The following is a 27,522-nucleotide window of genomic DNA, read 5'->3' as shown; positions in this document are numbered from 1 at the left end:
TTCTTTGAAGAACAGTGGTGGCCCCGCACTCACCCTATTCATGGGGCCATAGCCGAGCTTTCGTACAAATCTTTTTTGGGCGTATTGCTTCCCCATTTTGTCAAGGTGCAAGGCCTTGCTAGCTGTGGGGCAGCCGCCTTCCCTTTGTTGCAAAGGCCCTCCAAAGGGCTGCAATTCCTGCACCCGGGTTCCGTGCGTAGCCTTGGCTGTCCCTGTGGGAGAGTCAAAGAGAGTGCAGTGAGGGGAGAGTTGAAGTCTGGGAGGAGCACAGAGAATTACCAAGGAAAATATGCACAAGCCGTTGAAGAGCCAGAGGCCTCTGTGCTGCTGTCTGCCTCCAAGCCTCACCCTTTGATGCTGACGTGTCTCCCATCTGCTTCATGCCATCCTTTGAAGGTGGAGATAAAAACCATCTTTCACATCTTAAATCATGAAAGCCAGAAAGTGGGGGTGGCGACATAGATGCAATTTAGTCTCCTGGTTCTCAAAAGTATGAGGTAGGCTTTCCAGGGAGAAGCGTGAGGAGCTGTTCCTATATAGCACACAAGCATTTCAGGACAGTAAACCCCATTGCTTTGCATCTCCCTTCCCAGCAGAGCGCATAGCCCCCTCAAGGGTGCAGCATCCAACATGGTGAGGCTTGGCTGGGAGAATTTTCCATGCCCATTCCTTCCAGTGTCTGTCCGGATGCTGGGGTCACATCAAAGCATGGGTGTGTGTGTTTCACATAGACCTCCCTCTTGGCTCTTTCCAGGGTCGAAGCCCTGGCACTGTGAGGGCCCACGCAGAGGCCCTAGGCTCATCTCTGCCCCCCTCAAAAAAGTCCTTGGTTTAACAGGTCATTTTCAGTCCCTCAGTATCCATCTCACCTCTGGTGTAACTCCAAACAGTCCCCATCTGCATTGCTAGCAGTTTGAGCAAGTAAAAGCAGACTTTAGAGTCACACAAGTCCCTTCGTACGAGTTTTCACAGGGACAGTGGATGCTGCTCCTTTTTTATTGGGCTTTTGCTTTTCTCGAGGGACCTGCTCCGTAGACATAAAGTGCTGTGAAGGTCTTGGCAATCCTCATCTCTCCATTGGTCTCAGATATTAGTTGTGCTTGGAAGGACCTTAAGGGCATTTGTTTGTTGGCTTGTGGGCCTCTCAGTAAAGTTGTTTTTACATAACTAAAGGCAAACAGATAATTTGTTCATTCATTCCTTTTGGGGACGGCCATAGCTCAGTAGTAAAGCACCTGTTTTGCATGCAGAAGGTCCCAGTTTCAATCCCTGGCATCTCCAGGTAGGTCTGGGAGGGACCCTGGCCTGAAACTCTCTAGGCCAGGCAGGCTGGGGTGGGCCAAGTGCAGCTCCTCGGGCTTCTCTCTGGCCCTGCATCCTCTCCCCAAGCCGGTCCCCTTCTCCCCAGGCCACGCCTCACACTGCTCTCCTCTTCACCCTCCTTGCAATCTTCTTGCCCGGCTGGAGTGTGTTCTTCTGTGGCAATGCCTTTTGCTTGCCTGGAGAGAGGATGGAGAGGCTCCACGGCGGGAATGCAGCCTACTGCACAAAGGGAAAAGTCACGTCCGTTGCTCTGCCCATGTCTGCCATTGGCATATGCCCCTCACCCCGGCAATGACAAGGGAATGTGACCATCGAGTCGAAAAAGGTCCCCACACATCCCAGTGTAGGCAAGAGTGAGCTAGATGGCACAATGTTCTGACTTGGGAAAAAGCAACTTTGTTTATTTATTTTTAACTCAACGGTTTATAGTCCCTGCTTAAGTGCAAACACCCATCAGGGCGGGCTAGCAGTAACAGCAGAGACAAATATATCCAGAATAAAACAAATAAAGGCAACAGATTTAAAAGCAGAGCAGCAGATAGAATCAGCTTTGGGTAACGTTTAACCAGGCTTATTCTTAAACAGTTGTGTACTGTGTATGTAGGAGGAGTACATTCCTGACAGGAGAACCATGTTCAGCCCAGCCATGCTGTCTTGAGGTCCTTGCCTCTGGTGGGCAGAGGCCTGATGAAGCCACCCTTGCAGAGGGAACAGGAAGCTGCTGACTCCAGATGTTGTTGGACTCGCAGCTCCTAGCGCCCCTGACTTGGCCATGCTGGCCGGAGGGCGCTGGAGCCCAAGAGCTGGGTCCCATGTCCTCTGCCCCCCCCCCTTACACAGTGCTTGGAAGGAACAGGTTCAGTTTAATGAAGTTCACTGAATTAGTTCAGAAACATCCCAGCTGCACCCAAGAGTAGTTTCCATAATCGCCAGGCAAACTGAATGTGAATTAAGTTTGGTTTGGGGTAGAACTTTGAACAGTTTCTCATTTGTCTTCATTCTCTTAAATGTGCTTTATGGACTTTAGCGCCTTTGGGCCTTTAAGGCTAAGAATCGTAATTAAACTTCCACTCTGTGTGTGTGCTTTGATGTACTCTTAGCCTTCTTAAGCACATTGTATACTTCGGCACAGTAGCTTTTAACATTCTGAATGCTGGGGGGGGGGGAGAATAATTTGCATGAACTTGAACTGAACTCTGAACTGAACAAGTTAGTTTTGCAACTAGTTTGGGTTTGTTTGTCTTTTTGTAGACTGCTTTGAGAGCCCCTTTGGCTTAAATAGGGACAAGGTATAAATGACTCAAATAAATAAATAAAGTTTCTGATGTGGGTACACCAGAGATTGGTTGCCACCAGAAGATAAGACCCTTTCCCACCTGCTCTTCCCCGCAAGGTGTCCTTTGGATTGTAGCATACGAGAGTTGCTTCTTGTTGTTATTCTCCCTGCCCCCACTGAGCTTTTCGTAACTCAAAACTCTTCAGATCATCCCACAAAGGTTTTATAAGATTAGTTAGTTTGACAGAGAATAATTAGCCGCAGTTCATATGTACTTGTGTGAACCTTGATTTCTTTGAATTGTGATTGATAGCTCCATATATGTTCAGGTCCCACTGCAAAGCACTGCGTTTCAAGCGATGCAGGATAGCAATATGAACGGCTCTCTCTTTGCTGCTACACATGCAGTGGCCCATCTGCGCCTGGAAGTTGTTGCTTGATTTTGCAGTGATCACTTGACCTGTGTGTGTGTGTGTGTGTGTGTGTGTGTGTGTGTGAAAGAGCCTGATTGTCCGCACAAGGTCACTCAATGAGCATCATGGCTGAATGGGGATTTGCATATGGATGTCCTGCAGCCAAACCCAGTGTTTTGTCTACTTGGGGTTCCTTTCTGACTGATGATTTGCTGCCCCTTTGTTTTCTCTTGCAGAGAAACCAGTGCATTTCACCTCCCTCCCGGAGGGGCCAAAGCTGGTTGGAGAGCCCTCCATCACAACCTGCTGGCCTCCGGTGCTTCCCTACCAAGGCTCAAGGGATCTGATCCGAACCTCTCCACACACAGAGCCTCACGTGTTTCAGTATAATCCTCCAGGTGAGAGAGGTTCAGTCAGGTTTGCGCTGCGTTGTTGTTAAATTTGTATACTATCATGTACTGGCTGGATGCAGAGGAATGGTGGGAGGCAGCAGCTAGAGAACCCCCAAGGAAGGAAGGCTCAGAGCCTGGGGATTAGTGGGCAGTGAGTGGTCACAGGGAGAAGAGGGAGAAGACTGTGGCAGGGGGGCGCGAGAGAGGTGTTGGAAGCTTAGGGAGCTGGGAGGGTCTGTGTCAGAGAGCAGCCAAGAATCAGAGCCAGAAGCTGAAACAGGACAGTGGGATGAGGGAGTCAGGCTGGTGAGGATGCACGGGTTTCTTCCCCTCCTGCTGCAACGGAGAGGCATGAAGCAGGAGGAGCAAAGGCAGACATGCAGGCACAGTCTCAGATTGCTTGGGAAAACCCTGGAAATGAGGAAACTTAGGCAGCTGTGGGAAGGCAGGGACCTTCAGTCTCCACAACTGCTTCATAGGGGCAAGGCCTACCAGAGAAGAATTGCTGTGCTCATTAGGCCTGACAGCTCTGAGCACATCCTGATTTCTTCTAACAGAGAGTTAACTTCACTTACTCTGAGTGATTTATTGCTGGCTCACTCCTGACATATACTTTCCTTCATCCAGGGCAGTTCACACCATAAACACACAAGATAAAAAAAGACATAATAAAAACAAGAATAAAAACCAATAACCCCCTCCCACAGAACATTTAAAAGGGTATCGGCTTATTGCTGTGATCCAAGGATCACAGGACACTTTATAAAAACCACAAACATTTATAACATAACAACAAACAAAATAATAACACCCCCCACACACATGCAGTTTAAAAGTCATAGGTTATTTAGTTAGCCAAAGGCCTGGGAGAAGAAGAATGTTTTTTGCCTGACACCTAAAGGTATATTATGAAGGTACCAAGCAAGCCTCCGTGGGGAGAGCATTCCACAAGTGGTGAGCCACCGCAGAAAAGGCTTGTTCTCGTGTTGTCATTCTCCGGACCTCTTGCAGAGGAGGCACACAAAGAAGAGCCTCAGATGTTGATTGCAGGGTCCAGGTTGGTTCATATGGGGAGAGGGGTCCTTGAGGTCCTTGCACTCTGAAGTGGGCTTGCTTTGCTGGTGGGAACAACCTGATGCAGGTAGCAGTTGCCACCATGAGCCCCCCTGGAAAGCACTTTTCATAATCTGTTGCTTACGAGCTTTCCATGAGAGACATTCTGTCCCACCGTTCTTGGAAACTCAGTGCTCGTAGGTACGGGGCCCCATGGCAGCAGTACTGTCTAGTACAGTATTGTCTACAATGACTCTCACTGCAGTTGCCTCTTATGGGGATCAAACCTGCAACCTTGGCGTTATCAGCACCACACACTAACCAGCTGAGCTAGTCTTATCACACATACAGACACCTCTCCCCGCCCCAACTGGAAGCTTGACACAACAAGTGAAGCAATCTTTCTTTAAAAATAAAAATTTGAAATTATAAATACTCTTGCTTTTTTCCTTGTTTTTTTATTTATTTATTTTTGTATGCAGGTCACTCAATCTCCTTAAACATGCATGAAGGTTCTCGGCCGGGCTTCCAGAGATTGTCCGCCATCTCCAACCCTCCCCCTCTCATCTCTACCAAGCATCCTTCTGTTCTTGAAAGGCCCCTTGGCTCTATTTCCCAGGTAAAGGCTCAGGTGTCAGGGCATGTGGGAGACATTCCTTTTGCTAGGCAGGTCCTTTCATGGCAGCTCTGATCTTTATAGATTCTCCCAGACAAAGAGTATCAGCAGGGGAGGGGTAGTGGTGTAAGAGACTAAGTGTCATCTGTGTATGTACAGCACCTTGCAGAACTTCATAGGCGAAAATTAGACAGGTCCCTGCCCCCAAGCAGCTTCCAGTTTGAAACAGACAGTGAGGAAAGCAACAGGGATTGGAAGGAGGGAGAGACTAAGGGAGGCTAGCATGAATCTGGACAGACATTGTTGCCATGTATTTACAGCCTTGGTTGCATTTAGGAATATGGATTAAAAGTATAAGCAGGGGCGGGGGAGGTTTCCCCTCACATTGTGCTTCCCAGGCCAACAGTTGTCCATGAGGTTCCTTTAGGAGGTCTGCAGTGTGTCTGTCAATTTGTGACTGAAAACAAGAAGCAGCGCATTCATTGCATTAAACATTCTCATTGATCTTTAATTGTGTGCTTTCTACTTCTTTTATTGTTTAGATTGCATTTTATTGTACTGCAGTTTGAATCCTGCAGAATGCAATAACATTTCCCGCTTTTCCCAGGCAGAGGTCTGTGCTTTTAATGCTCCATGTCCAAGTGTTTTTATTCTGTTTTGGGTTTTTTGCACCAAGGGTTCCCCACAAAAATCCATTCTTTAAAGCTGAATCGGAACAAACATCAATTTGGGGTTTCCATGGTTGTTTCCTCCAAATGAGCTTTAAAGAGCAAGTTTTAATGGGAAAAACTCCAGAGCAAAAAAAAGGCTCATTGACCTGTAGCTTTGTATTGTGGACCATGCCTGCAAAGAGTGGAGGAAAGGTAAGTGTGAATAAGCCCTAAATGGTCCACCGAAACCCATAATCAGTTTTCAGGTGACAGTGGGAAAATGCTTGTGCAAACAGTACTATAAACTAAAGGCTGCCTGGACTGTTTCATGTGGTTGGCTTTATCCAGCTTTATCCTTGCCCTCAATCCTTGTCCCATCAGTCCTCCATTGCCTCTATGCAGAACCTAGCACCCTCTTTGCATGAATGAAATATCAAACTGCAGCAGCAATGACTTATTTCAGAAGGTGTGACAGCAGAGCTACTTTGGTACTTGCACCTGTCGCTCTTGTTCCCCTGTAACAACACCCTTTGATGTGCCTTTCAGGGGGTGCCTATCCAGCTCCACACTCCATTCAGCTCTGAGCATGCAAAAGTCCCCATTGGCTCCATCGGCATGGGCCTTCCTCTGACTGTGGACCCCAAGAAGCTGGGTAAGACGCCATAACATTCCCCATTCTCTTGGACTGCAGGGGTGGGGTATGCAGATGTCGGCACCAGAGCCACAGCTGGCAGCTGGAAGAGAGACTTCACAGTTAATGAATATTGAGAAATTACGGCAGGAAGCAGCCTGACAGCTGCCCCCACCCCCAGTCCACTCCTCTTCTGGCACTGTAACATGGCTGCATGATATGTTAATGTTTTCTAGTGCCTTTCCCTGGAGTGAAGCAGGAGCAGCTCTCTCCGCGGAGCCAGGCTGGCCAACCAGAAAGCTTAGTCGTGCAGACGTCGCAGGAGAACTCCGTCCTTCGGGGTGAGGCAGTGGCACTGTGCCGCCTGAGGTTCTTATTCCCTGGGCGGGGGGTCACTTGCAGCGTCCCTCTCTGAAGCTGCCATGTACAGTCTTGAGAGTTGCATCCCAGCATTTTTGATGGCGTTGCACAGGATTCTTGGAAATCCTTATGCTGAATCAGAACATCATCATCATCATTATTATTGCTATTATTTGTATACCAGCTTTCATCCAAAGATCCCAGAGTGGTTCACAACATAAAAATACAGAATAAAACCAGCAGCTCTCCAGGATTTCAGGCCAGAGCCTTGCCCTGCCTGCCTGGAGATGCTGGGGGTGAACTGGGGACCCTTCGGCATGCAAAGCAGATAGATGCTTCCCCGCTGAGCTGAAGTCCTTCCCAATGTTTCTTCAGTGTCCCTGAAAACCTTGCTGCTCTAAGGAGATGTTTGCATGGCTTATACGGCCGGGTGGACACTGTTTTTGTCTGGCATACTGGACCAAGAGTGGCCTTGCCTGCGTGCATCAGAGGAGTTCAAACAGGGAAACGTCCATAGCTAAGTTGTTTCTTCCTAAATGTCACCTCTGACCTCCTAAGTGTCCAGAAGCGCCCTAGAAACTGGCAAATGTTAAAAGCAGGGGTGGGGCCGGGGGCTCTCAGGCTTGGGGGCCAGTTGCAGCTCCCCAGGCCTCTCCAGGCCCCCCCCCACTGCTTCTGCTTCATTCCCCTGAGTGTATTTGCCTGTCTAGAATGGGCCCTTGAAGTCTTGGCTGCCTGAACGGGAGAGCAGAGAAGGGTGTGTAGAAACCAGAAATTTACACCCATTGCCCTGCCCCTTTTTACTTCTGGCCACGCCCACTGCTGGCATGTGGCTCTCAGGGGGTTGCCCGGGTGCTGATGCGGTCCTTAGAAAAAACTGAAAAAGTTTCCCCATCCCTGTCTAAAAGCACCCCCTACCCACCAGTGCCTTCATTTGCAGTGCCTGGGCTTCCTCCAGGCTGGTGGCATTTTTGACATGGTTGTATCCTGCAGGAACATCCCTGGGCTCGTTGTCGGGAGGCAGCATCACGAAAGGCACCCCAAGCCCACGGCCGCCATCGGAGTCTCCCATCACGTATCGAGGATCCATCACACACGTAGGTCTCTTCTCTGCTTCCATGGGTCAGTGAAAATTGGGTTGGAACTTCCTAGGGAGGCAAGCTTCCCTGAGAAAGCGCTTGTCCACCTTCCCCTGCCATGTGGGAGACCTGTGTACTTGAGCGCATTTCTCAGTTTGTGCAGAGAGGCTGTGGAGCCCAAGGGGCCTAGGTCAAGGCTGAACAACACATGGGAGTTTGCTGACAGATGGAAAACCGTAGCATTCTAGAGTTGGAAGTGAGCCTGAGGGTCATCTAGTCCAACCCAATGTGAAAAGGCCTGAGAAGCCTGATAGAACCAAGTGCATCAACCTTGCTGAAGGGCACAGGGCAGGGAGGTGGGTGTGCCAAGAGGGGCATCCCACAATCGTTCTAACTGCAGCATTTAACTTGGTGCACTCTTGCCTCATAAGCTTAGGAGCGATGCTTTCTTGGCTGGAAATTCTGCTTCTCTTGTGCCGTCGGAGGGTAAATGCATCTATTTGTGGCCAAAACCAGATGCTTGGATTAGGCATAGGATGAAGTTCCATTCTTTGGAGCGTCTTCATGAAAAGGAACGTTAGCGGGTTGTTTCCTAAGTAGGACAAACTACAGTCCTGTTATAAACTGCCCCTTGAACTTCTTTTGTTGGGTGGCATGTAAATGACTAAAATAAATAAATCTCTCCCACCTTTCTCCATCTGAAACACCCAAGGCAGTTTACAAATTGATAAAATAATTTATTTCAGTTTTTATTGCATAATTTTTACTAGCAATATTGATATTCTAGGAATTGTTATTCCTTGGAAGTGCATGTGTAAATATATTTTTTCCCATGTTGCAGTTATAAACCTCACAGTGACTTACTGAAGTGGACCTGGGTCTTGTTTTTATTATTCCTTATAAAGTTTCATTTATGTTCTGGAGAGGTACAACTTGAGCAGCACAAATGATAACCAGTTACTTGTGCCAGGCTCTGCCCTCCCTCTCGGATTTGTTGAAATACTGACATTCTGAATTGGCACAGAAAGAGAACAATGCGTGTAACAGGCCCCCACCTACTCCTGGGTCTGCCCCTGCCTTGTTAGCCTGAGAAGTAGACTAGCCTCTGTGAGGAAATGCAAAAGGAACAAGGCGGGCAAGGAGCCATTCTTTTACGGCTCTCTGGTTTTGGTCTGCCGCTAATGTGGGTAAAGGCTTGGCAGCTCCTAAAACCCCTCTCCCCAAGTCAGTGTATCATTTAGGAGGCAATGGAAACAGAGTGGGCTGCCAGATGGGTTGGGTCTTCTTCCAGGCGTTGTCCCTCGGACACACACACACACACACACACACACACACACCAGAGAGTTCCGACTCCCATCCGTCATCTCCAGCTGCAGAATCCCTGCCAAGTGGGTGATCACTTTGGGCTGCTGAGTTATTGCTTTATCTGGAAACCGAGCAGATAGACTCTGTTTCCCTTAGAGATTTTTCGCTGGCTGGTGTTCAGATCTATAAAGCTGCTTTATAAACACTCTGGATTCCTCTGCCCTCACTTTGGGCTCCTTATCTGGGAAGGATAAATAAGAGCTCAGCTGCCGCTAGAAGGCCTGTCACGGGGAGATCCAGAACTGCACTGGCTCCAGCTCCTCCAGCCAGGTGCCCCTCGGCTCTTCTGATGTGCTTGCTAGCATGGCTGGAAGCTGCTGCCCAAAACAAGCGGAGGGCACTTAGTGGTTGCAGAAGACGGCAGAGGCGAAGAATAATGGCTGAGGTTGGCTTCCTTTTAGTTTAACGCTACTGAAAACTGCGCATCAGCTCAAAACTAGAGCAGTTGAAGTGCTTTAACCCCTTAATCATTCACACCTAAAAGGTAAAGGACCCCTAACAGTTAAGTCCAGTCGCAGACGACTTGGGGGTTGCAGCGCTCATCTCGCTTTACTGGCTGGGGGAGCTTCCGGGTCATGTGGCCAGCAGGACTAAGCCGCTTCTGGCAAACCAGAGCAACACACGGAAACACCGTTTACCTTCCTGCCAGAGTGGTACCTATTTATCTACTTGCACTTTGACGTGCTTTTGAACTGCTAGGTTGGCAGGAGCAGGGACCGAGCAACGGGAGCTCACCCCGTCGCAGGGATTTGAACCGCCAACCTTCTGATCAGCAAGCCCTAGGCTCTGTGGTTTAGACCACAGCGCCACCCGCATTAATCATTCACACCTACTGGTTCTTAAATAGCCAACCAATTGCCCCAACCATTAGGATTTGCATGCAGGTTTAAATCCTATTGATCATATCTCACTTCCTCAAACTCAATGGGCTGACCAAGGATGGAGGATTTCTGTCCCATGTAGAACAACTCTGCCTTTGCAGGAGTGGGGGGGGGGGTGTGGATCTGGGGCTCAGAACTGATCTTTTAATGGATGCTTAGATGTCACTTGCAAGGTGCTGACCTTCACCATGCTGGTTTGGGCTAAGCGCACTCAGCTGGCTCCCTGCCTTGAGGCAGTCTTCAACAGTTCTGCTCAGCTTGGGATGCCTGCCAGTCCTCTCTCTGTCTCTTTCTGTCATTCTCTCCCTCTCTTGGTAGCTTCCCCCCCCTCCATTATCTTTCTCCCTACTACTTCAGCTGCTGGGGGGGGGGAGTAGCAAATTATTGTGCATCCCAAGTTGGAGTTGAAGGTGGTTGCTAATCTTTTCTACAGCACTTAATGCTTTGCTACAGCACCTTAATGCACTAGAATTCCTTCACTGAACATTTTCTGTGCTTATTTTGCAGGCACATGTATATTTTGTTGGGTGAAATGAAGCCCCCATTGTGCTTCCGACTTCCCGATACATATACATCACATGTCCATGTAATGAAAGGCTTTGTGTTAGGCACTTAATACACATGGTGATTTATGTACATTTGCACACTGTTTCCTACACAGAAGGACTTTAGATTGGCAATGCCCTCTTGTGCACAGTGCTGTGTGTGTGCACACCCACCCACCCACAGCCACCCACCCAGCATCCTCCAGGGCTAATCATGGTTTCTTGTTGCTCGGCTGCGACAGCCAATACTACCCATTCATAAGCCGCATGTGCAGAATGCAGATGCTTAAAGGTGAGTTGTGTTCTCCACAGCCACCTGCCACCCCTCTCTTTTCAAATCCCCTCTGAGCATATCTGCTGTAAAGGGGAAGTTCAGCTGAAGGTGTAGAAAGCTGCCACCAAATGTTTTCAGTCAAGCTGGGCTAACAGGTGAGGTACTGAAAACAGCGCCGTTGTGCCTCTTGCGTAGGAACAGCGCACTCCATTTACATTGAACAGGGAAGCTCTCAGAGCAACCTCCAGCGATGTGTTAAGATATTCTTGATTGCTTCTTTCTGGTTCTGTGTCTTGAGTCCTGGCTGGGCATTGTTCATCTCTTTCCAGTCTCCATTCCTTTAGCCTTACTCCCTGGAGCCATCAGTTCCTTGTAAAAACAAACATGTTCTCCAAGCAATCATCCCGGTAGCTCAGCAATCCGCTCACCTGATATGTCTTCCTGAATCAAGGAAGGGTAGGATTAAAATACGTGGCCTAGCTGCTGCCCCCCCCCCCAAAAAAAAACAAATGCCACTTATACATAAGATTGCATTCTGGTACTCTTCACTTACGTAGATTTGATGCCTGAAGAGGGCAAGCTGTGATCTCAATCTGTGCCTGGGATTGTGAATAGGGAAGCAAGGGGTGTCTTTGTGGAATGTCCTTCCTCCTGCAACAGCCACAAGTATCTTTAGACAACTTGAGCCATAAGATTCAACCCTGTTTTTACATGATTGAGTCTTATGATTTCTGCTTTATTCACTTCTATATGGTTTTATGAGTTTTTATATTGCTGTGCTACTGGTTTTAGGTTGTGGTTCTGTTTTAATTATATACTGTTTGTATTTTAGACTATGCACTCATTAGAGATATTAAGCGATATAGAAATGCTTTTAAATAAACAAACAAATATTTTTCTAGAATACATTGGTAGATCATGAGACTTAATCTCATGGGTTTGAGCCCCACACTGGGCAAAAGATTCCTTCATTGCAGGGGGCTGGACTAGATCAGTGTTTCCTAACCCCTTTCCAACCGTGACCCCTTTCTGACCTTGTTTCCTTCCTGTGGCCCCCTGTCCTACCAGTTGAAATGTTTTGTTTGTAAATAGATTATATTTTATTTATAATTTTTGTAATGTATGCAAAATACAATTACTGGTACATCAAAATTGATTTCTCAATCAATGTGACCCTTGTGCTTGGTGACAAGAAAAAAGGCTTCTTTATATCCGGGTATATTGCTGTGAGGGATGCCCACAGATCACCTCCTTTCACAGTAATACTTGCACAAAGAAACAGCCCCCCCCCCAACCCTGCTGCACCCATGCACCTTGCCCGTGACAAAGGAGATGCAGGCAGCATGGAGTGTGAAAATGGGAGGGAGAAGGAAGAGGAAGGGACATTGCTGCAAAGTGCGCATGGTGCTCCATCCACTGGGAAGCACGGTCACTTTCTCTTCACTCTACTCTGTTTTCTATTTTCTTTTCTGTTTTCTTAGTTACTTCTGTGTTTTCTTCACTTCTCACTTCCCACTGTGGCTCCCTAGTCTCGTGCCGTTGCCCCCCATTTATGTGTTTTTCGCCTGTGCCCCCCTTGGGCCAGCTCTACAATTCTATGGTTCTGTGTGGTCCTTTTATTCCTTTCCCCAAATCAATAATTGCTAGGGAAGGTGGGCCTCAAGAGAACGTCTTCTAAGCACAACTCCTCTACTCCTGTGCAAATTGTGGATGGCGGTGGGTAGGACCAGAACTCAGTGCATACCCTGTGGCCCAGATTTTACTCTCAGCAACTCAGACAAGAGGCTCTCAGGCACCCAGACTGGGAAGGTGGCTGCAGCTGATGAGATTTGTAGTCCAAAGTATCTGGATGGCACCAGGTTGAGAGCGACTGGAGGAGCTAGACCAATGACCTGACTTACCACACAGCAGATTTCTCTTTTAAGAGGCATTTGCTTCCACACATTCAAAGGCGTGTCCCAACTATGACTAATGGAAGCTGATTTTTGAAATGCACAAAGGCATAAATCCCCACTGGCCCCTTTCTACAATACAGAGGTTCAGGGTCAGTGCAGGGAGAAGGAAGAAATCAAAGAAACCTGGAGAGGTGTGGGTGTTGGCATCCATTTCAGCTTCACATACAGAAAGTCTGCCGTACCAGGTCTCAGGCTCGCACCATCTTCTTGAATTGTGGTGCCTGTCATTTCCATCTTCCTCTCACCTCATCTCTTCCCAGCAACCTAAGATGAAACACTTAACCTTCGCCCACCCCCCACCCCCCACTGTCCTGGACAAAACTCAGGCCACAGTTATTGTGCCCATCAATAATTAAGCTGTACATATTTGTTGGTTGTGACAGCAAGTGGCATTGCAGGATGGAATTTGCTTGTCTTTCTCCCCTTTGTCCAGCTTGTCTGTTGGAACAGTGTGTTCATCTGTGTGTGCGTGTGTGTGTGTGCGCGTGCGCTCACATTCCCACTCTGCTTCTGCCTTAATTGTTTATGACACTGTTAAATATGGATCTTGGTCTCTTTCCAAGGGTACCCCAGCCGAAGTGCTGTACAAAGGAACCATTACCAGGATAATCGGAGAAGACAGCCCCAGCAGAGCGGAGAAAGTGAGAGAGGACGCCTTGCCCAAGGGACACGTCATTTACGAGGGGAAGAAGGGACATGTCCTGACCTACGATGGTGAGTCAAAATTCCTCTCTGGCACCACTTGTGAGAGAAGGCTTTGCATGACGGAGCCAGTAGCAGCCCTTGAAAATGAGGCAGGATATGTTATATAGGAATGGCAAAGGGGTTAGTAATATTAGCCCAGCTCAGACATAACACTAAGGTGTGCTTGAGTTTCTTGCTCAAACCCTCCCTTCTCCCTCAAGTAGGAGATTGGAAGTTTCTGCTTCCAGTTAAAATTATAACTTTGGTTTGACAGTATATCTGGCAAAGACAAACTCTGGCGTTTTTTAAAGTATTGTTTATTCAAACAAGCCAAGATCAAACCATGGTTTCCAGTCCCAACTTATTTCAATACACCATGGTTTAGAGACTAACCACATTTCCCAGTTCAGACACATCAATAAACTGTATTTCATTTAAACCAGGGACAGATTGTTTCCAATCTGCTCATAAGGCTCTTGCTGTGGTTTAGTGTTATGTCTGAATCAGAACAATGTGATTTTTTGGAGAACCTATTGACATACCCATCACAGAGAAGCCCCTTCCAAGCACGGGAAAGAAACCTTTGGGGCCTAGTGTGCCTACATGGCTTTGTTTTCAGAAAGCTCAGCAGTCATTTGAGCGTGTGCATTTCCTGCCTCTTTCCTCTTTGACTGAATTTTGAAGCAGACCACAAAGGAGCCCAGCAGGTCAGAAGCAGCAGAGGGAATTAATCAAACCTCACCTAGCAGGCTGCAGTGCGGGGGCAGATGGGCCACGGGAACCTCTCCTGCCCACTTGTTTCTCATGCGTCCATTAAGCTGCAAAAGGTAGAGAGAACGGTCCTGTGGTGACCAGGCATAGCAGGATTGCCTGCTTCCATATAAACCTGCTGACAGGCCTTGTAAGGTCATGCCTATTGGAAGTCATTTACAAGAGCCAGAGGCAAGTATAGTTCTGGTCAGAGTGAAGCCAGGGCAGTGAAACAATATTTGGCAGGTTAGGCTGAGAGAGTGGGCTGCTTCTTGATTTGCCCCAGTTGGCAGAATACTCAATGAATGGGATAAACCTTGCAGGCCATATTTTGGGCCCAACAGTGCGAGTGCTAGGGCTGCAGAATATGCAGATTGGCAATGGTGTGTGATGTCAAATGCCTTGCCTGACCTGGAAGCATGGCAAGATGCAACTGTGATTTCATGAATATCTGTTTTAATGGACTGCATCGCTTTTTGTGCTGAGCACAGTTGAGAGGTAAGAGCCAGATCCTAATCTGTGTTGCCCCATGTGCCCTTCTGCATCTCTCTCACAAATCAGCATCTGCACCATGCCTATAAGTTACACATCACTCCAAATGGATGGCTTCCTTTCCCAGTAACATTTTTTCCGTCTGCCTCCACTTGTCTTTGCTACAGAGCTAAAGCCAGGCCATGTGAACAGCACTGCCATGTTGGCTGCCAAAGGAGAAGGGTCAGCTTTTAGACCTTTGTTCTGGGCTCGTATCCTCACCTGGAGAAGAGGATTGTCAAGGGTCCTAATAATAATATTATAATAATTTATTATTTATACCCCGCCCATCTGGCTGGGTTTCCCCAGCCACTCTGGACGGCTTCCAATAGAGACAGTCTGCAGACAGGTAGTGTCTCTGCCTGCGTACCAGATGGAGCTGATAAACAGCTGCCCTGGACACAGAATTGACCTGCACCTCCATGGACAGCTGTGAGTCCAAAATGGCTCCCAGGCTGTGCAGCTGGGCCTTAGCTTTTCTGCTGTGGACTTCATGTATGTGGGTTGTGAGTGTCGATCTGGCCACTGTCGCCCCAGTTGTACTTTGGGATTCCTAGCAAAGTCTGTGCAGCATTTCCTGCAAGGTGGCACCATTGTTTGTGTGTGTACCTTTAGCTACTAATTGAGGGGTGGAGACCCTGTTACCCAGGGTTCCTTTGGGGCAAAAGGGCAGGATACAGGCTAAATAAATAATAAAATAAATAATAGCAGCTGCTCTTTCCAGGAACAGTTTGCTATTTAAAGCTCTGTGTCTGAGCATTTTTCTTCTTTTTCTTCTTTTGCTCCAGAGCTTTCCCTGCAAAACCCAACTCTTTAAAACTGGATCGGAGCAAACAGTTATCCACAGAGAACCTGAATTGACATTTGCTCTGATTCAGCTTTGAGCGGGATTTCATGGAGAAAGCTCAGGCAAAAAACCAAAACCCAACCCACAACCACTCAGACATGGAGCGTGAAAGTGCAAACCTCTGCCTGGACAGAGCTGGGCAAAGTAAGTGTGGATAAGCATTTAAAGTATATCTCACCCTCTTTTCAGGGAAATTCTTGGCATCACATATAAGGCATCTTTTATTCCTCTTCCTTTCTTGCCTTTTAACTTTTCCCCAACCAGATAGCAAGTGTTGAACAAAAGACTTGGCCAAGAGTTACCCAAAAATCTCTTGGCAGAGTCAACACGGATAAAAACAGTTTAGGCATCTTTCCTGGTGGGTGATTTTTGCTGAAACAAGGGTGAGTAACACCAGCCTGTTGGGCCACATGGACACTGGCTCTTCAGAGGAAGAAAATCTCAGTTGGATTTTTAAAAAGAAAGACATTGAAATCTGAAAGCCCTCTTTGGAATTTTAGCAGAGTCTGTAAGGACGGAAGTGTCGAATCGAGAAAGGGAGAAGCTTAAAAATAAATAAATCTGTGATTGAGTTCTGGTGGACAGGAAGGGGGGAGCACTGTCAACACATTGATGCCACAGTGATACTTGCCAAGAAAAGAGCTCTAATGAGGCAAAAGCTTACAGCGTCTGTAAGCTTAATTGCAGAAGATTGGTTATTCTTATTGCTAATGGCTCTTCTGTGGGGAAGGGAAATGTTTACAGAATCCTTTTCTTTCTCTTTTTGCCCCCCTTTCCCATAAACATGCTCGGGAGCAGAGGGAGAACAGAGGAGCACAGATGTTTGTTGATGACAGGATGTAGGAATGCACACACACACCCCGCGTGTTTCAAAACTCAGCTCCTTTAAACTCTGACTGCATGACTTGAGCCTGTTAAAAGCAGGAAGAATTGGCAACTTGGGCAGAAATTTCATTTTTATGACCCCAAATAGCTTACTTCCACACACCCATATCTTGTTTGGTTGCTGGGTGAGAGAGGAAGCAAAGGGTGGTATTCAGTACCAGCCCAACTCAGAGTAGCCTTCAGGGCACCTTCCTTCATTTCAGTGTTCCTATGATGTAATGGTGTGCGCTCTTGTTACGCCACACATGCGAACACATGGCCCCTTTCAGTAGCTATTGCAGAAAAAATCTATACAGCTTTTTCAACTTGGGAGGAGTTTTTAGAGTAGTTTTCAAGGTTTGCTTGGGGTTACCACTGCTGGGTCTCTGCCAATTGTCTCTCGTAAGATGGATAAAGACTGTAGTACCATCTGTGCAGCAAATCTGAACTTCTATAAATAAGAATGGTTGTCAGAATTGGTCTCACGGAAGGGAAGAAAAGGGTTCGGAACTTGTACAGAGATAAGATTCACTTGCATGAGGTTGGATATCAGGCGCAGCAGCAGATGTCTTGCTATCATTCTGGTCTCTGGCTGCACAGCATGTTCCCAGCACTGGCCTCTCTCTTTGTAGTCCCCCCCCCTTTGTTCTGCTATTTTTCCTCCTCAAATTTCGTCCTTCAGCTTTTTAAGCTTGGAGCGTTGTAGCTCATCTGTTGGTTCAAATTTGGGGGCGGAGGGGGAGAAAGGCAGGTTTCCCCTTTGCGTTCCGGTTGATATGGAGTGGTTCTGAGTTGTCTTTTCTCCGCAGACTGATGAGCAGCATGCGGGGGTTGGGGAGATCTTAAAGGAGTACATAAAGAAAATAAGGGAGTGCCACTATATTCACAAAGGGCTTGTTCTAGAGAGGAAAGCAAAGGTGAAGGCAAATTCTGCCAGGCCTGGACTTGACTTGCAGTGTTCTGCTGGCTAGAGACAGGCACTAGGAAAGTTTGGGGGTGAGTCTAAGCACAAGGCCACCAAATTTGGAATTGCAAGTTGGGAGGGAAAACATGACTTGGTTCCCGGGAATTGACTCCAAACTGGAATGTTTACAGAAGCTGCTGAGTTATGTTGGACTGAGGCCTCGGAGACTCCCCTCGGCCAATGTCCTGCCTTAAGCATGAGCCGCAGTCTTGCAATCTTTCATCTGGACTTTCATGCATCTCTTATTTTGCTTTGTTTTACCTCTCCCCCTTCAGGTGGTGCTGTTGCACAGTGTCCCAAAGAGAACAGCAGAAACTCTGGAGCCCAACACGAGGCCATGGGCATCAAACGGACCTATGACATGATGGAAGGGAGAGGATCACGGGGTTTATCTGGGCGTGAGCTTCCATCTGCTAGCATCGAAGGTGGGCTTTCACAAACAATGTTGCATACAGTCAAGTCAAATTTGTATTGCTTATCATCAGTTGCCCTTGCTGTGTTTTGGAAGGGGTGTAATGTCAGGGCCCACAGGTTGCGTGGAGAAGGTCCCAAGTTCAGTCCCTTACATCTCCAATTAAAATGATCACTGGGTAGCAGGTGGCTGGGAAAACCCTTTCTGAGACCTCGGAGTGCTGTTGACAGTCACAGTAGACAGTATGGGTTAGATGGACCAGTGGCCGGTCTCCATTTAAGGCAGCTTTGTCCATTCATGTGTACTCTCTCCAATCCATCAGGTTTCCAATAAAGGTGGCTGATGCCTTCTTCTCTGATGGCGGCATACGGACCACTCCATCCAAACATTCAGCGTTATGCATCTGTGTCCTTTAATCTGGTGCTGCTTTCTGTCTCTCGGGATTTATTTCATTCCTCTTGTTTCCTTTCATCTAAAATCAATCATTCAGAATGAAAGGGGAAGGGTTGGAGGAGAATGTTAGTTTGGACATCCTACACAATAAGCCTCCATGCACATCAAACAAGCTGGGAATCTGCTATCCATAAGACCTGAATATAACATCTCTGTAGATCCTGGGTTACCTATTTCCTTATTTCAGCCTGCAAAAAGACTTAAGAATCTCAATCAATTTTTAACTCTTATTTTGTAAGCTGGAATTTAGAAGTGTTTTATCTTTCTTCTTGAAGTACTTGAGGGATCCTCTTCAGAGGCACAGCCAGCAGTGCAGAAGCCATTTACTTCCAGTGCAGTCCCAAAATTTGTTTTTATTTATTAGTAAGCATTCTTGCCCACCCTTCACCATTAGGTTCCATGGCGGAATACAGAAATAAAAAGTAAAAACAAATAAAAGAATTGCAGTGATATAATACATCAAAACCTCGAATGCATGCAAGAAAATGCATGTTAATAATGTGATCACATGGGCAATGTGTCTTTCCCAGTCCTAGTTAGGCCACTGGTGGAAGGACATCAGCTGCCCTGCCCTTCTTCTTGTTAGCATCCATCTGTCTCAAGACAATGGAGTTTGCCTCCAGGGGTGAAGTCAAACTGCTGTGTTAGCAGCACCGAAGTGACCTCCTTGGTGCCCAAGCCTGGGCAGTGTGTCTGGAGGTTCTGGGCTGCCCACATGACAAGCCTTGTTGGTGTGGTCCAAAGGAAAGCAGAGCAAGAAGTTGGGTGCCAGCTTGGCTGCAGGAGTTGCTGGAAGGAGGTGTACAAGGCACCATCCAACCATCTGAGGGACTCCCCTCCGGATTTGTGTAGGATTAGCCTTTTCCTCTCCTGAAGATAGCCCACAAGGCAGCAAAGGTTTAGGATCAGAGTTTTCCTTCTCCTAGATGGGCTCCCTTCCCAGGTGGACGAGTCCCATCTCCCCCTCACTTCCCTCTGTAGCACATGCAGAAACTGCCTTCTTGACCACTGGAGCCACTTTTGGCCCTGCGCTTATGGCCAAGTTATTTACACGTGTTCCCTTGCACCTTGTGAACGAGGCCTCTGTGCTGCTGGAGACCTTTGTGGAGGGGACCCCCACATTTCTTCATAATTAGAAGCAAGGTGCCTGTGTGCAGGTCTTCATAATTTGCTTGTGGTGCTTTCATGTGCTTAGTAATGAGTGGGTTGGGTGGGGGCAGGAGACAGAAAGTAATAAAGGAACAAGCTGCAACTCCACGTTTGCCAGCCAGGTGCTTTCTAGATTCTTTGAAATGTGACTTTCATCTGCCCCTGCCAGCAGGACCAAAAGGGCACCAGTTTGGAGACAGCTGGGCTAGTTTCCAAATTACAGTCCAATTAAAATGAAAAGGAAACACAGTGGAAACGAAGTGTAAAGGGAAGACCCTTCATTCCAGTTCTGCTGTCTGGCTTTTTGGTTATAGAAACTCTAGAAGTTCTCAGAGGGAACAGAGGAGCATAAAAAGTGCACATTTTGAAATGTCTTAATATGTTTCTTCTTTTGTGGGGGGCAACTCTAGGTCTAATGGGACGAGCCATCCCACCCGACCGCCACAGTCCCCTCAATTTGAAAGAACCGCATCACATCCGGGGCTCTATCACGCAAGGTAATGTGTAGCAAAGGGAGCGTGGAAATTTAACCTGGGTGCAGAACTTGTCAGCCTGTCATGCTGATAATCTCTTTTCTAATCCTAATTCAGTAGTTGTTTACTTTTCTGGCAATTGTTTTGGGTCCTGCAGTAGGTTGTCTGTCAGCCAAATCCAGCCTTCTGCCTATGACAGCTGAATCATCTCTTCAGGAGGATGAGGGACTTGTTGGGAGTTTGTGGGAAGTTCTGGGAGGAAAGGGATTCAGGAGACACAAAGGGGGAGTTCAGCTGGTATGAGTTGCACTCACCCTGCATGTTTCCCGAATCCCCTTCCTCCCACAATAAAGCAGTCTGCCAATATGGGGCTTTCAGGCTCAGGAGGCTATAAATACAATGTCAGCTAGTGAGAGTAAGGGGCAGAGGACTTTGTCCCAGTCATGTGAAAACACTTTAAAGGGCTGTGCATAAATTTGGCATTGGGGTGGAGTCAATCTCATGACAGCCTCACCACAGTCTGACCTGCAGAGTGATTCAAGTCAGTTCTGTGAGCTAGAAAAGACTGTGTAATGATGTTTGTCTTTGGGCTATGTTATCAAATTAGACCTGGAAATTTTCATGGCATGTTTAGTGTTCCATTTTGTTTGTTGCCCACAGGGCTGCGCTTTGGCCTCTGGTCTTCAAGTATGGTCCTTTTTGCAAATGAACTGGATTAGTTGAGTTGAAAATTGTGTGCTGTGCTTCACCTGGAGGATAAAAGAGAGAATTGCAGAAGTTACTTTTCTGTAGGAAGCCCATTGATGGATTCTGTCTTTTGGTATGTTCCCCCAGGAATACCTCGATCTTACGTGGAAGCCTCCGAGGACTACCTCAGAAGAGAAGCTAAGCAGCTCAAGAGGGAAAGCACACCTCCGAGGGACTTATCCGAGGCCTACAAGGTCAGGCCTCATGAGAGCTTTACCCCGTTGAAAATGAAAGCAGTTCATGAAGGCCTTGTTGCCACTGTGAAGGAAGCAGGAAGGTCAATCCATGAGATTCCCAGGGAGGAGCTGAGGCGCACGCCTGACATCTCTCTGATGACGAGGCCTGTGAAGGAGGGCTCTATTACCCAGGTATCCACACGGTCCGCAACAGAGAGGCACTGGGGCAGGGAGGATGCTAAGACACAAGTGTCCTTCTCTGCTCAGTTGCTTAGGAGCTCGTGCTATTTGTAACTGGAGGCAGAGATTGGAATTGTCCACTTCCTGATGTTCTGGTCCTGCAAACGAGCCCAGGAGGCAAGGCAGCACACCAGGCTGGTTGTCTCAGCGCTATGGAGAACTCCTAGTGAGCAGGTTCTTCCAGTGGGGGTTGGTGGTGAACTAAGGCCTTCTGGGCCTCTGCCTCTGTCCCATCTCTCCTATGCTGCACACTCCTTCTGGGAGAACTAGAATCTTGCTTAGGGTCAAGCTGTAATTTTTTGTTTGGACTGCAAATATTTCCATCCTAGGACTTTTGGGTGGATATAAATACTTTAAATAATAAATACATTAACACTCTGACCTGAGGTTGGACACTGATCCTGCACTCTTATGGCCTTCAGCCTATAGCATTGGACTGGCAAGGTGGTGTGGGAGGCACTAGTTTGCTCAGGCCTAGTGGGAAGTGCCCGTGGGGGTCCAGTTTCAGGGGCCCTGGTGCTGTGGGATCTGCAGTCAGTAGCACTATAGCTTCTGACTTGGGGTTCTAGTCAGTGGTGAACTCCGGGGTCTTAACATCTGCTGTGAAATAACTACCATCCGTCATTGCTTGGTCATGCTGTATTGTTTTTAACACTTGATTGGAAGCCACCCAGAGTGGCTGGGGAAACTCAGCCAGATGGGCAGGGTATAAATAATTTATTATTACTACTACTACTACTACTACTACTACTACTACTACTACTACACTTCCAAACAGAGGGTGCCAGTTAGTTAAAGCAAGCCAGGATAGGAAGCCACTGATTTATCTCAGCACTGCACCTAAAATTGGGTCACGGAGTTGTTCCAAGGCATGGCCATAGAGCATGGCCATAGAGCGATTTGAACCCAGGTCTTGCTCTTTAGTTCTCCTAGTTGAGCCTCTGCTACAAGTTTCAAGCAAAATACCCAAGCAGATCCAGATTCATTTAATGATGAGTCAGCTTTTGGCTTGTGTCTCCTGCGTGGGCTGATAAAATATTTGGATGGTTTCCATAGCAGCTATGCCGGGCCTCAGTGAGGGCTGTTTACAAATCTGCTTTGTTCCCATGGAGAGATGAGGTGGGTATGTCCGTATTCCTTGAGAGTGACTAACCACTTTACCTCATGCCATATTTTTGGGATGTGTGAATTAAGCATCCTGCCTCAAATGGTACCACCTGTTGTTATACAGAGCTGATTGTTTCCCCTTGGGAGAGGTGTCTCATTTAATGACCCAGGAGCACCCTTTGCTCCCAGGCCAGCAGATCTATGGTTTTGCCTAGTAGTCCCTCTCGCCACTCCCTGCCAATCACACATTATGTCCTGCCCTAGAGGAAGAATGAAATATATGTCCTTCTCTTCTTAATACTAAGGTTTCTGCTTACTTTATTGGTAGCTAATGGTGAACAAACCTATTGGTTGGTATAAATCATTCAGGTGGTAAGTGACCACCAGTTGTGAGGTAGAGTGGTGATTTCGGTGTTCCTAGTCATGGATTCCTCACTGGACATCTTTCCTTCAAAGCCACTTTGACCATCGCTTCTGATCTTTCCTTGCAATGTGGAGCTGTAGGAGAAACGTTGAATGTCTTTTTAGGTCCATTGTCAATTCATAGGACATGATCATGGGGCCCAATGGGCTTGGTCTTTCATCTGCATAAGGGGATGCTCAATACAGATATCACACCAAACCATGGTTTGTGCTCACCATAGTTTAGAACCCAAGACATGGTTTGAGCTTCCAAACGTACGGGAAAACCAGGGCATTCCAGTTGCTGTGATAACAGTGTGTTAATTTATGCATCTTGGTTTGTCATTTCAAACATCAAGTCAAAGCAGAGTTTGTTTATTGCAGGTATTCAGTGTTTTGTTTCTGGGGGGACGCAGCGGTACGCATACCCCTAAACATTTTGTGAATCTAAGTTTGGCCTCATTGAGGGGCAGTATTTCAATATAAGTAGGAAAATGAGAGTACCCCTAAATATTTTTTACTAAAAAAGCACTGCAGGTATTTATACCTTTAGCCAGAAAGTCTCATAGACTCACTAACAAAAGCCAGTAGTGGGATAGTCCTGGCCCTCACTCAGTAAGCCTTTTTAAGCCTTTCGGTCTTAAAAAACAAACAAGCAAGCAAGCAAAAACCTTAGGAGAAGGGAATAGAGGGTTGAACTTCCTTAACCATTGTTCGGTGTGACATGTTCTTGTGGTTTGGTCTCTGTAGCCAATGGTTTGGTGCAATGAACTCACTGTATAGAACTACCTTTCTCAACCTTGGGTCTATCATCCCTGATCACTGGCCATGCTGGCTAGAATTGATGGGAGTTGTAGTCCCAAAAACATCTAGGGACCCAAGGTTGAGAAAGGCTGGGCTGGAAGATGTACCAGAATCCTCTGCAACGTGACAGGTAATAGGGGTTCCATAGCAATGAAGTTAGTGCGGGAAAGTGTTCCCAGAAAGTGGAAAATTTGAAAAGAGATGGGAAAGAGCATCCAAAGGAGCTGATGCTATTTATTTATTTATTTATTTAAATAAATTTTATTATGCTCTTTAGCCAAAATGGGCTCCTAGATTGCTAAAAAAAGATAACCCCTGCCCTCAAGCTTACAACATGACACAAAAAGAAAATGCATTATTGAAGGAGTAGGAGATAAACAAACTTTGGTACAAGTTCTTCTGATGACCAATTGGGTTGGAAAAGTTCATGGAGAGGAGGCACCAGAAGCTTCTGGTCTCTGCACTGTTGCCAGGGCAGCTGACCCGACATCCGTTCTCTGACCTCCATTGCCAAGGCCAGGTGGAATGGTGGCTGCCAGGGGACAGCAGGTGGTGGAGAGGGAAGCCTGACTTCTCAGCAGAGCAAAAGGCAGCCCTGCATCCCATCCCATCCCTCCTCTGCTCTAACCCGGTGGCCTCAATTTTCATACAGACTTGGCAAACTGCAAATGGGAATTAACTGACAAAATAAACGAATCAGTGTGCCTCCCCCCCCCTTCATCTGTCGAAACGAAGCCTAGAATGCCAGCGGCAGCCTCAGAAAGCCATTTGTGACCTTCCGTGCTGCTGTCCTTTTCCTGCCAGCTTGCTGACCTTTCTCTCTTGTCTCCCACCTTGTCCCCTCAGGGAACCCCGCTGAAATATGACAGCAACGCTTCGGCAAGTGCCAAAAAGCATGATGTCCGTTCCATTATTGGAAGCCCGGGGAGGACTTTTCATCCCCTGCATTCCCTGGATGTCATGCAGGACCCAAGGACTCTGGAAAGAGCTTACGGGGAGAGTTTAAAAAGTGCTTACGAGGAGAGTTTGAAAAGCAGGCCCAGCCCAGTGACAAACTCTGGCGGCTCCATCACCAGAGGAGCCCCTGTGATTGTGCCTGAAGCAGGGAAGCCTCGCCACAGCCCTCTTGCCTATGAGGACCACCAGGCAGCCCATGGGACGGCTTTCAGCAGTCACTTGCACCGAGGGTCCCCAGTCTCCACGAGGGAGTCAAGCGCCAGGCAGCATGAAGGTCAGTGGTCCTGTTTCGCTGGTTGTGGATTAGGGGGCTTCTTCAGGTTGTACTTTTCAGGCAGGTTGTGAGGCATCGGAACCAGGGACGTGTCCAGGGATGAGCTTATGGGGCACAGGCCCCAGACATTCTTTTAAGAGCCCTGAATGTTTCTTGGTTAATATTGAATTCAAGGAGAATTGAACCAGAGGTAATTAGGTTTACAGGGTAGGATATTTGGGGAAATAAATTAACTAATTATGGCTTAGGGGGTAACAAATAAAGGTAATTGAAGGAAATTCAGTTTATCTGGAGCAGGGTTGTTTGGGACATTAATTGGGGTAAATGAATGAAAAAGGAACTGGTTTTGGTTGATCTGTGGTGCAGTGCAGATTAATTGAATAGCTTATCTGGGGTGATTTGAACGAGGAATTAGTTAGCATACAGCCTTCTGTAGCATTTAGGTCCAGGCATTAAAACCCAAGTTTGCATGTATACATATTTAATTAGCACATGCAAATAAGCAGTAGCTCTGTGCGGGACCCTTTATGTTACTGTCCATAGTACCATGATAACTTTCAAGAGGAAAGTTGCCCCTTTTGCTGCTGCTTTTTAGCTGTGTTTGGCCAGCGGGTGGTCACTGCAGATTCCACCTGCTTTTGAGGAAGCTGTCAGTCATATTAGAAGAGCCTGCTTCTACTCCCAGAGTTGCATGATCCACTTCTGCAGAAACAGGGAGACTTCATTATGTCAGCCTATTTTTTTCTTCCAGACTTGACCAATGCATTTGAAAAAGATGAGCACGGTTATTCTCCCTACGAATACAGTCTTTATGCCTATTAGTTTGTGACACCCCCCTTGCCTTAAGAGAATCGACATATTTGTTAAATGAAGTATCTTGTTCATTTCTAAGAACAGAAGATTCTCTTGGCTGGCCTTTATGTAATGTACACATATGGCCAGCCCTCTGCAAGCAAGATTCCAGGGCAGATTGTAGCCAAGAGGTTTGGAGGATTCCCAGTTTTAAACTTGTTTTAAATTCCGGGCCAGGGGTGTAATTTAGCAAGACTGTAGAATTTGGGGGTGACTTTGAAAGCAAATATGAAGTCTTTCTCTGGAATTAATTACTATTTCTAAAGATGTATTGATGTGCTGCTTATGCTAGGAATGAGGAACCATTTATCCTCCTGATGTTGTTGGACTCACAACAGTCCCAACCAGCCTGGCCAGTGGTCAGGGGTGCTGAGGGCTGCAGTCCAGCAACTTAAGGAGGGCCACGGCTTCCCCATCGCTGGCTTATGCAAAGCAGATTAGTGGCATGGATATTTAAACGCCATACCTCAAAAAGCCTTCATTATTTCACACTGCATAAATGGCATGTAGGCACAAAACAAAGGCAGTATTCAGGTGCAGGTTAATCATATTCTGATGCTAAATGAGTTTGCCGGGTACAGGAGGGTACTCAGAAATATTTGTGTTGCTGGAACTTCAGGTGTACTGGGTGGGTTTTCTAAGAATCATACACACAAGATGGAATTTGTCAGGTGTGCCCCCGCCCTGTTTAAAATGCATTGGTGGTTTCCACCAACAGCATCCAACCTTTTTCAATGAGTCTAGAGCAGGAAACAAGACCAGTCTATGCAGCTGCCCACCATGCCTTGGGGTTGTCTTGGTTCTTTCACACTAAGGGCTTATCCACACTTTCCTTTTGCCCTGCTCTTTCCAGGCACAGCTATGGGCTTAAAAGCTCACAACTGAGCATTGTTGTTGTTTGTCCCAGAGTTTTCCCCACGAAAACCCACTCTTTAGCGCTCAGTCAGAGCAAACATAGAATCATAGAGTTGGAAGAGACCACAAGGGCCATCGAGTCCAACCCCCTGCCAAGCAGGAAACACCATCAGAGCACTCCTGACATGGTTGTCAAGCCTCTGCTTAAAGACCTCCAAAGAAGGAGACTCCACCACACCAAACATCAGAACACCAGTCCAGGTTTACCACAGATTCCTATTTGCTCCAGTTCAACTTTAAAGAACAGGTTTTTGTAGGGAACACTGGAGCAAAAAAAAAAAAAGATGTTTGGACATGGAGCTTTAAAGCACAAGTGTGGATAAGCCCTAAGTTGTGGTGCAGGAAATGCGGTGGAAACTAGTGCTGAGTCTGTGCCAGGCCGCTGGACAATCCTGCTCCAGACCAGCCACTCTGTGGTGTCCTGTTCATCTTGTTCATGATGCTACTAAAGCAACTTTGCCCTGATGGATGACTCTTGTTGGGAAAGGGAGAGGAAGGGAGGGGTACAACCTTCTTGTTTCTTCTCAGTCTCTTGACAGCTTTTGACACCATCAACCATGGCATCCATCTGGAGCAACTCAGAGAGTTGGGGGCACCACATTGCAGTGGTTCCACTCCCACCTCCATGATTATTTAGACAGAGTAGCAGTGGGAGATTTCTACTTGACCCTATGGGAACTATTCACTGGGGTCCCTCAAGGATTAATCTTGCCATACAAGGCCACTATGAGATGTCACGAGGTGATTTGGAACAAGGCATCATCAATATACAGATAACACCCAACTCTTTCTCTGTTACACCTGAATCCGGTGTGGTTGGTCCGTTACCAGGAGGCGAGTTAATAAATTGAAGCTGAACCCAGACAAGATGGCGGTACTGTGGATTTGAATTTAGCCTGCCCTTGATGGAGTTGCTTTCCATCTGAAAGAGCAGGCAAGAGTAGTTTGGGGGTGCAGTTCAATCTAGCTTTGCCAGTTGAAGCCAAGTTGACTTCAGTGCCTAGGTGTGCCTAATCCCAGCAGCAGCCAGTTTGCTAGCTGTGACCATTGGCTTGGGAAGGCCTGGCCACGGTTCTGGTAACCTTCAGCTTGGATTACATCAGTGCAC

At 47.2% G+C, this 27,522-nt stretch overlaps 1 protein-coding gene across 23 annotated transcripts in view; it reads left to right on the top strand.

Moving 5' to 3' along the window:
• Nucleotides 1-27,522, top strand: part of NCOR2 (nuclear receptor corepressor 2) — a 343,395-nt gene that overhangs the window by 282,603 nt on the left and 33,270 nt on the right. For 22 of the 23 annotated variants that reach the window (XM_081892760.1, XM_081892767.1, XM_081892762.1 and 19 more), the window contains 10 exons: nucleotides 3,249-3,410; nucleotides 4,940-5,076; nucleotides 6,270-6,375; nucleotides 6,591-6,695; nucleotides 7,708-7,811; nucleotides 13,377-13,527; nucleotides 17,729-17,878; nucleotides 19,878-19,964; nucleotides 20,775-21,055; nucleotides 24,263-24,647. In XM_081892760.1, the coding sequence (XP_081748886.1) occupies nucleotides 3,249-3,410; nucleotides 4,940-5,076; nucleotides 6,270-6,375; nucleotides 6,591-6,695; nucleotides 7,708-7,811; nucleotides 13,377-13,527; nucleotides 17,729-17,878; nucleotides 19,878-19,964; nucleotides 20,775-21,055; nucleotides 24,263-24,647 (1,668 nt within the window). The remainder of the gene's footprint in view (nucleotides 1-3,248; nucleotides 3,411-4,939; nucleotides 5,077-6,269; nucleotides 6,376-6,590; nucleotides 6,696-7,707; nucleotides 7,812-13,376; nucleotides 13,528-17,728; nucleotides 17,879-19,877; nucleotides 19,965-20,774; nucleotides 21,056-24,262; nucleotides 24,648-27,522) is intronic. The other variant, XM_081892753.1, reaches the window with a different exon arrangement.

Source organism: Podarcis melisellensis (genome assembly GCF_964234715.1).
Source record: "Podarcis melisellensis genome assembly, chromosome: 16".
Taxonomy (NCBI): domain Eukaryota; kingdom Metazoa; phylum Chordata; class Lepidosauria; order Squamata; family Lacertidae; genus Podarcis; species Podarcis melisellensis.
This window is presented reverse-complemented; position numbering and strand designations above follow the sequence as displayed.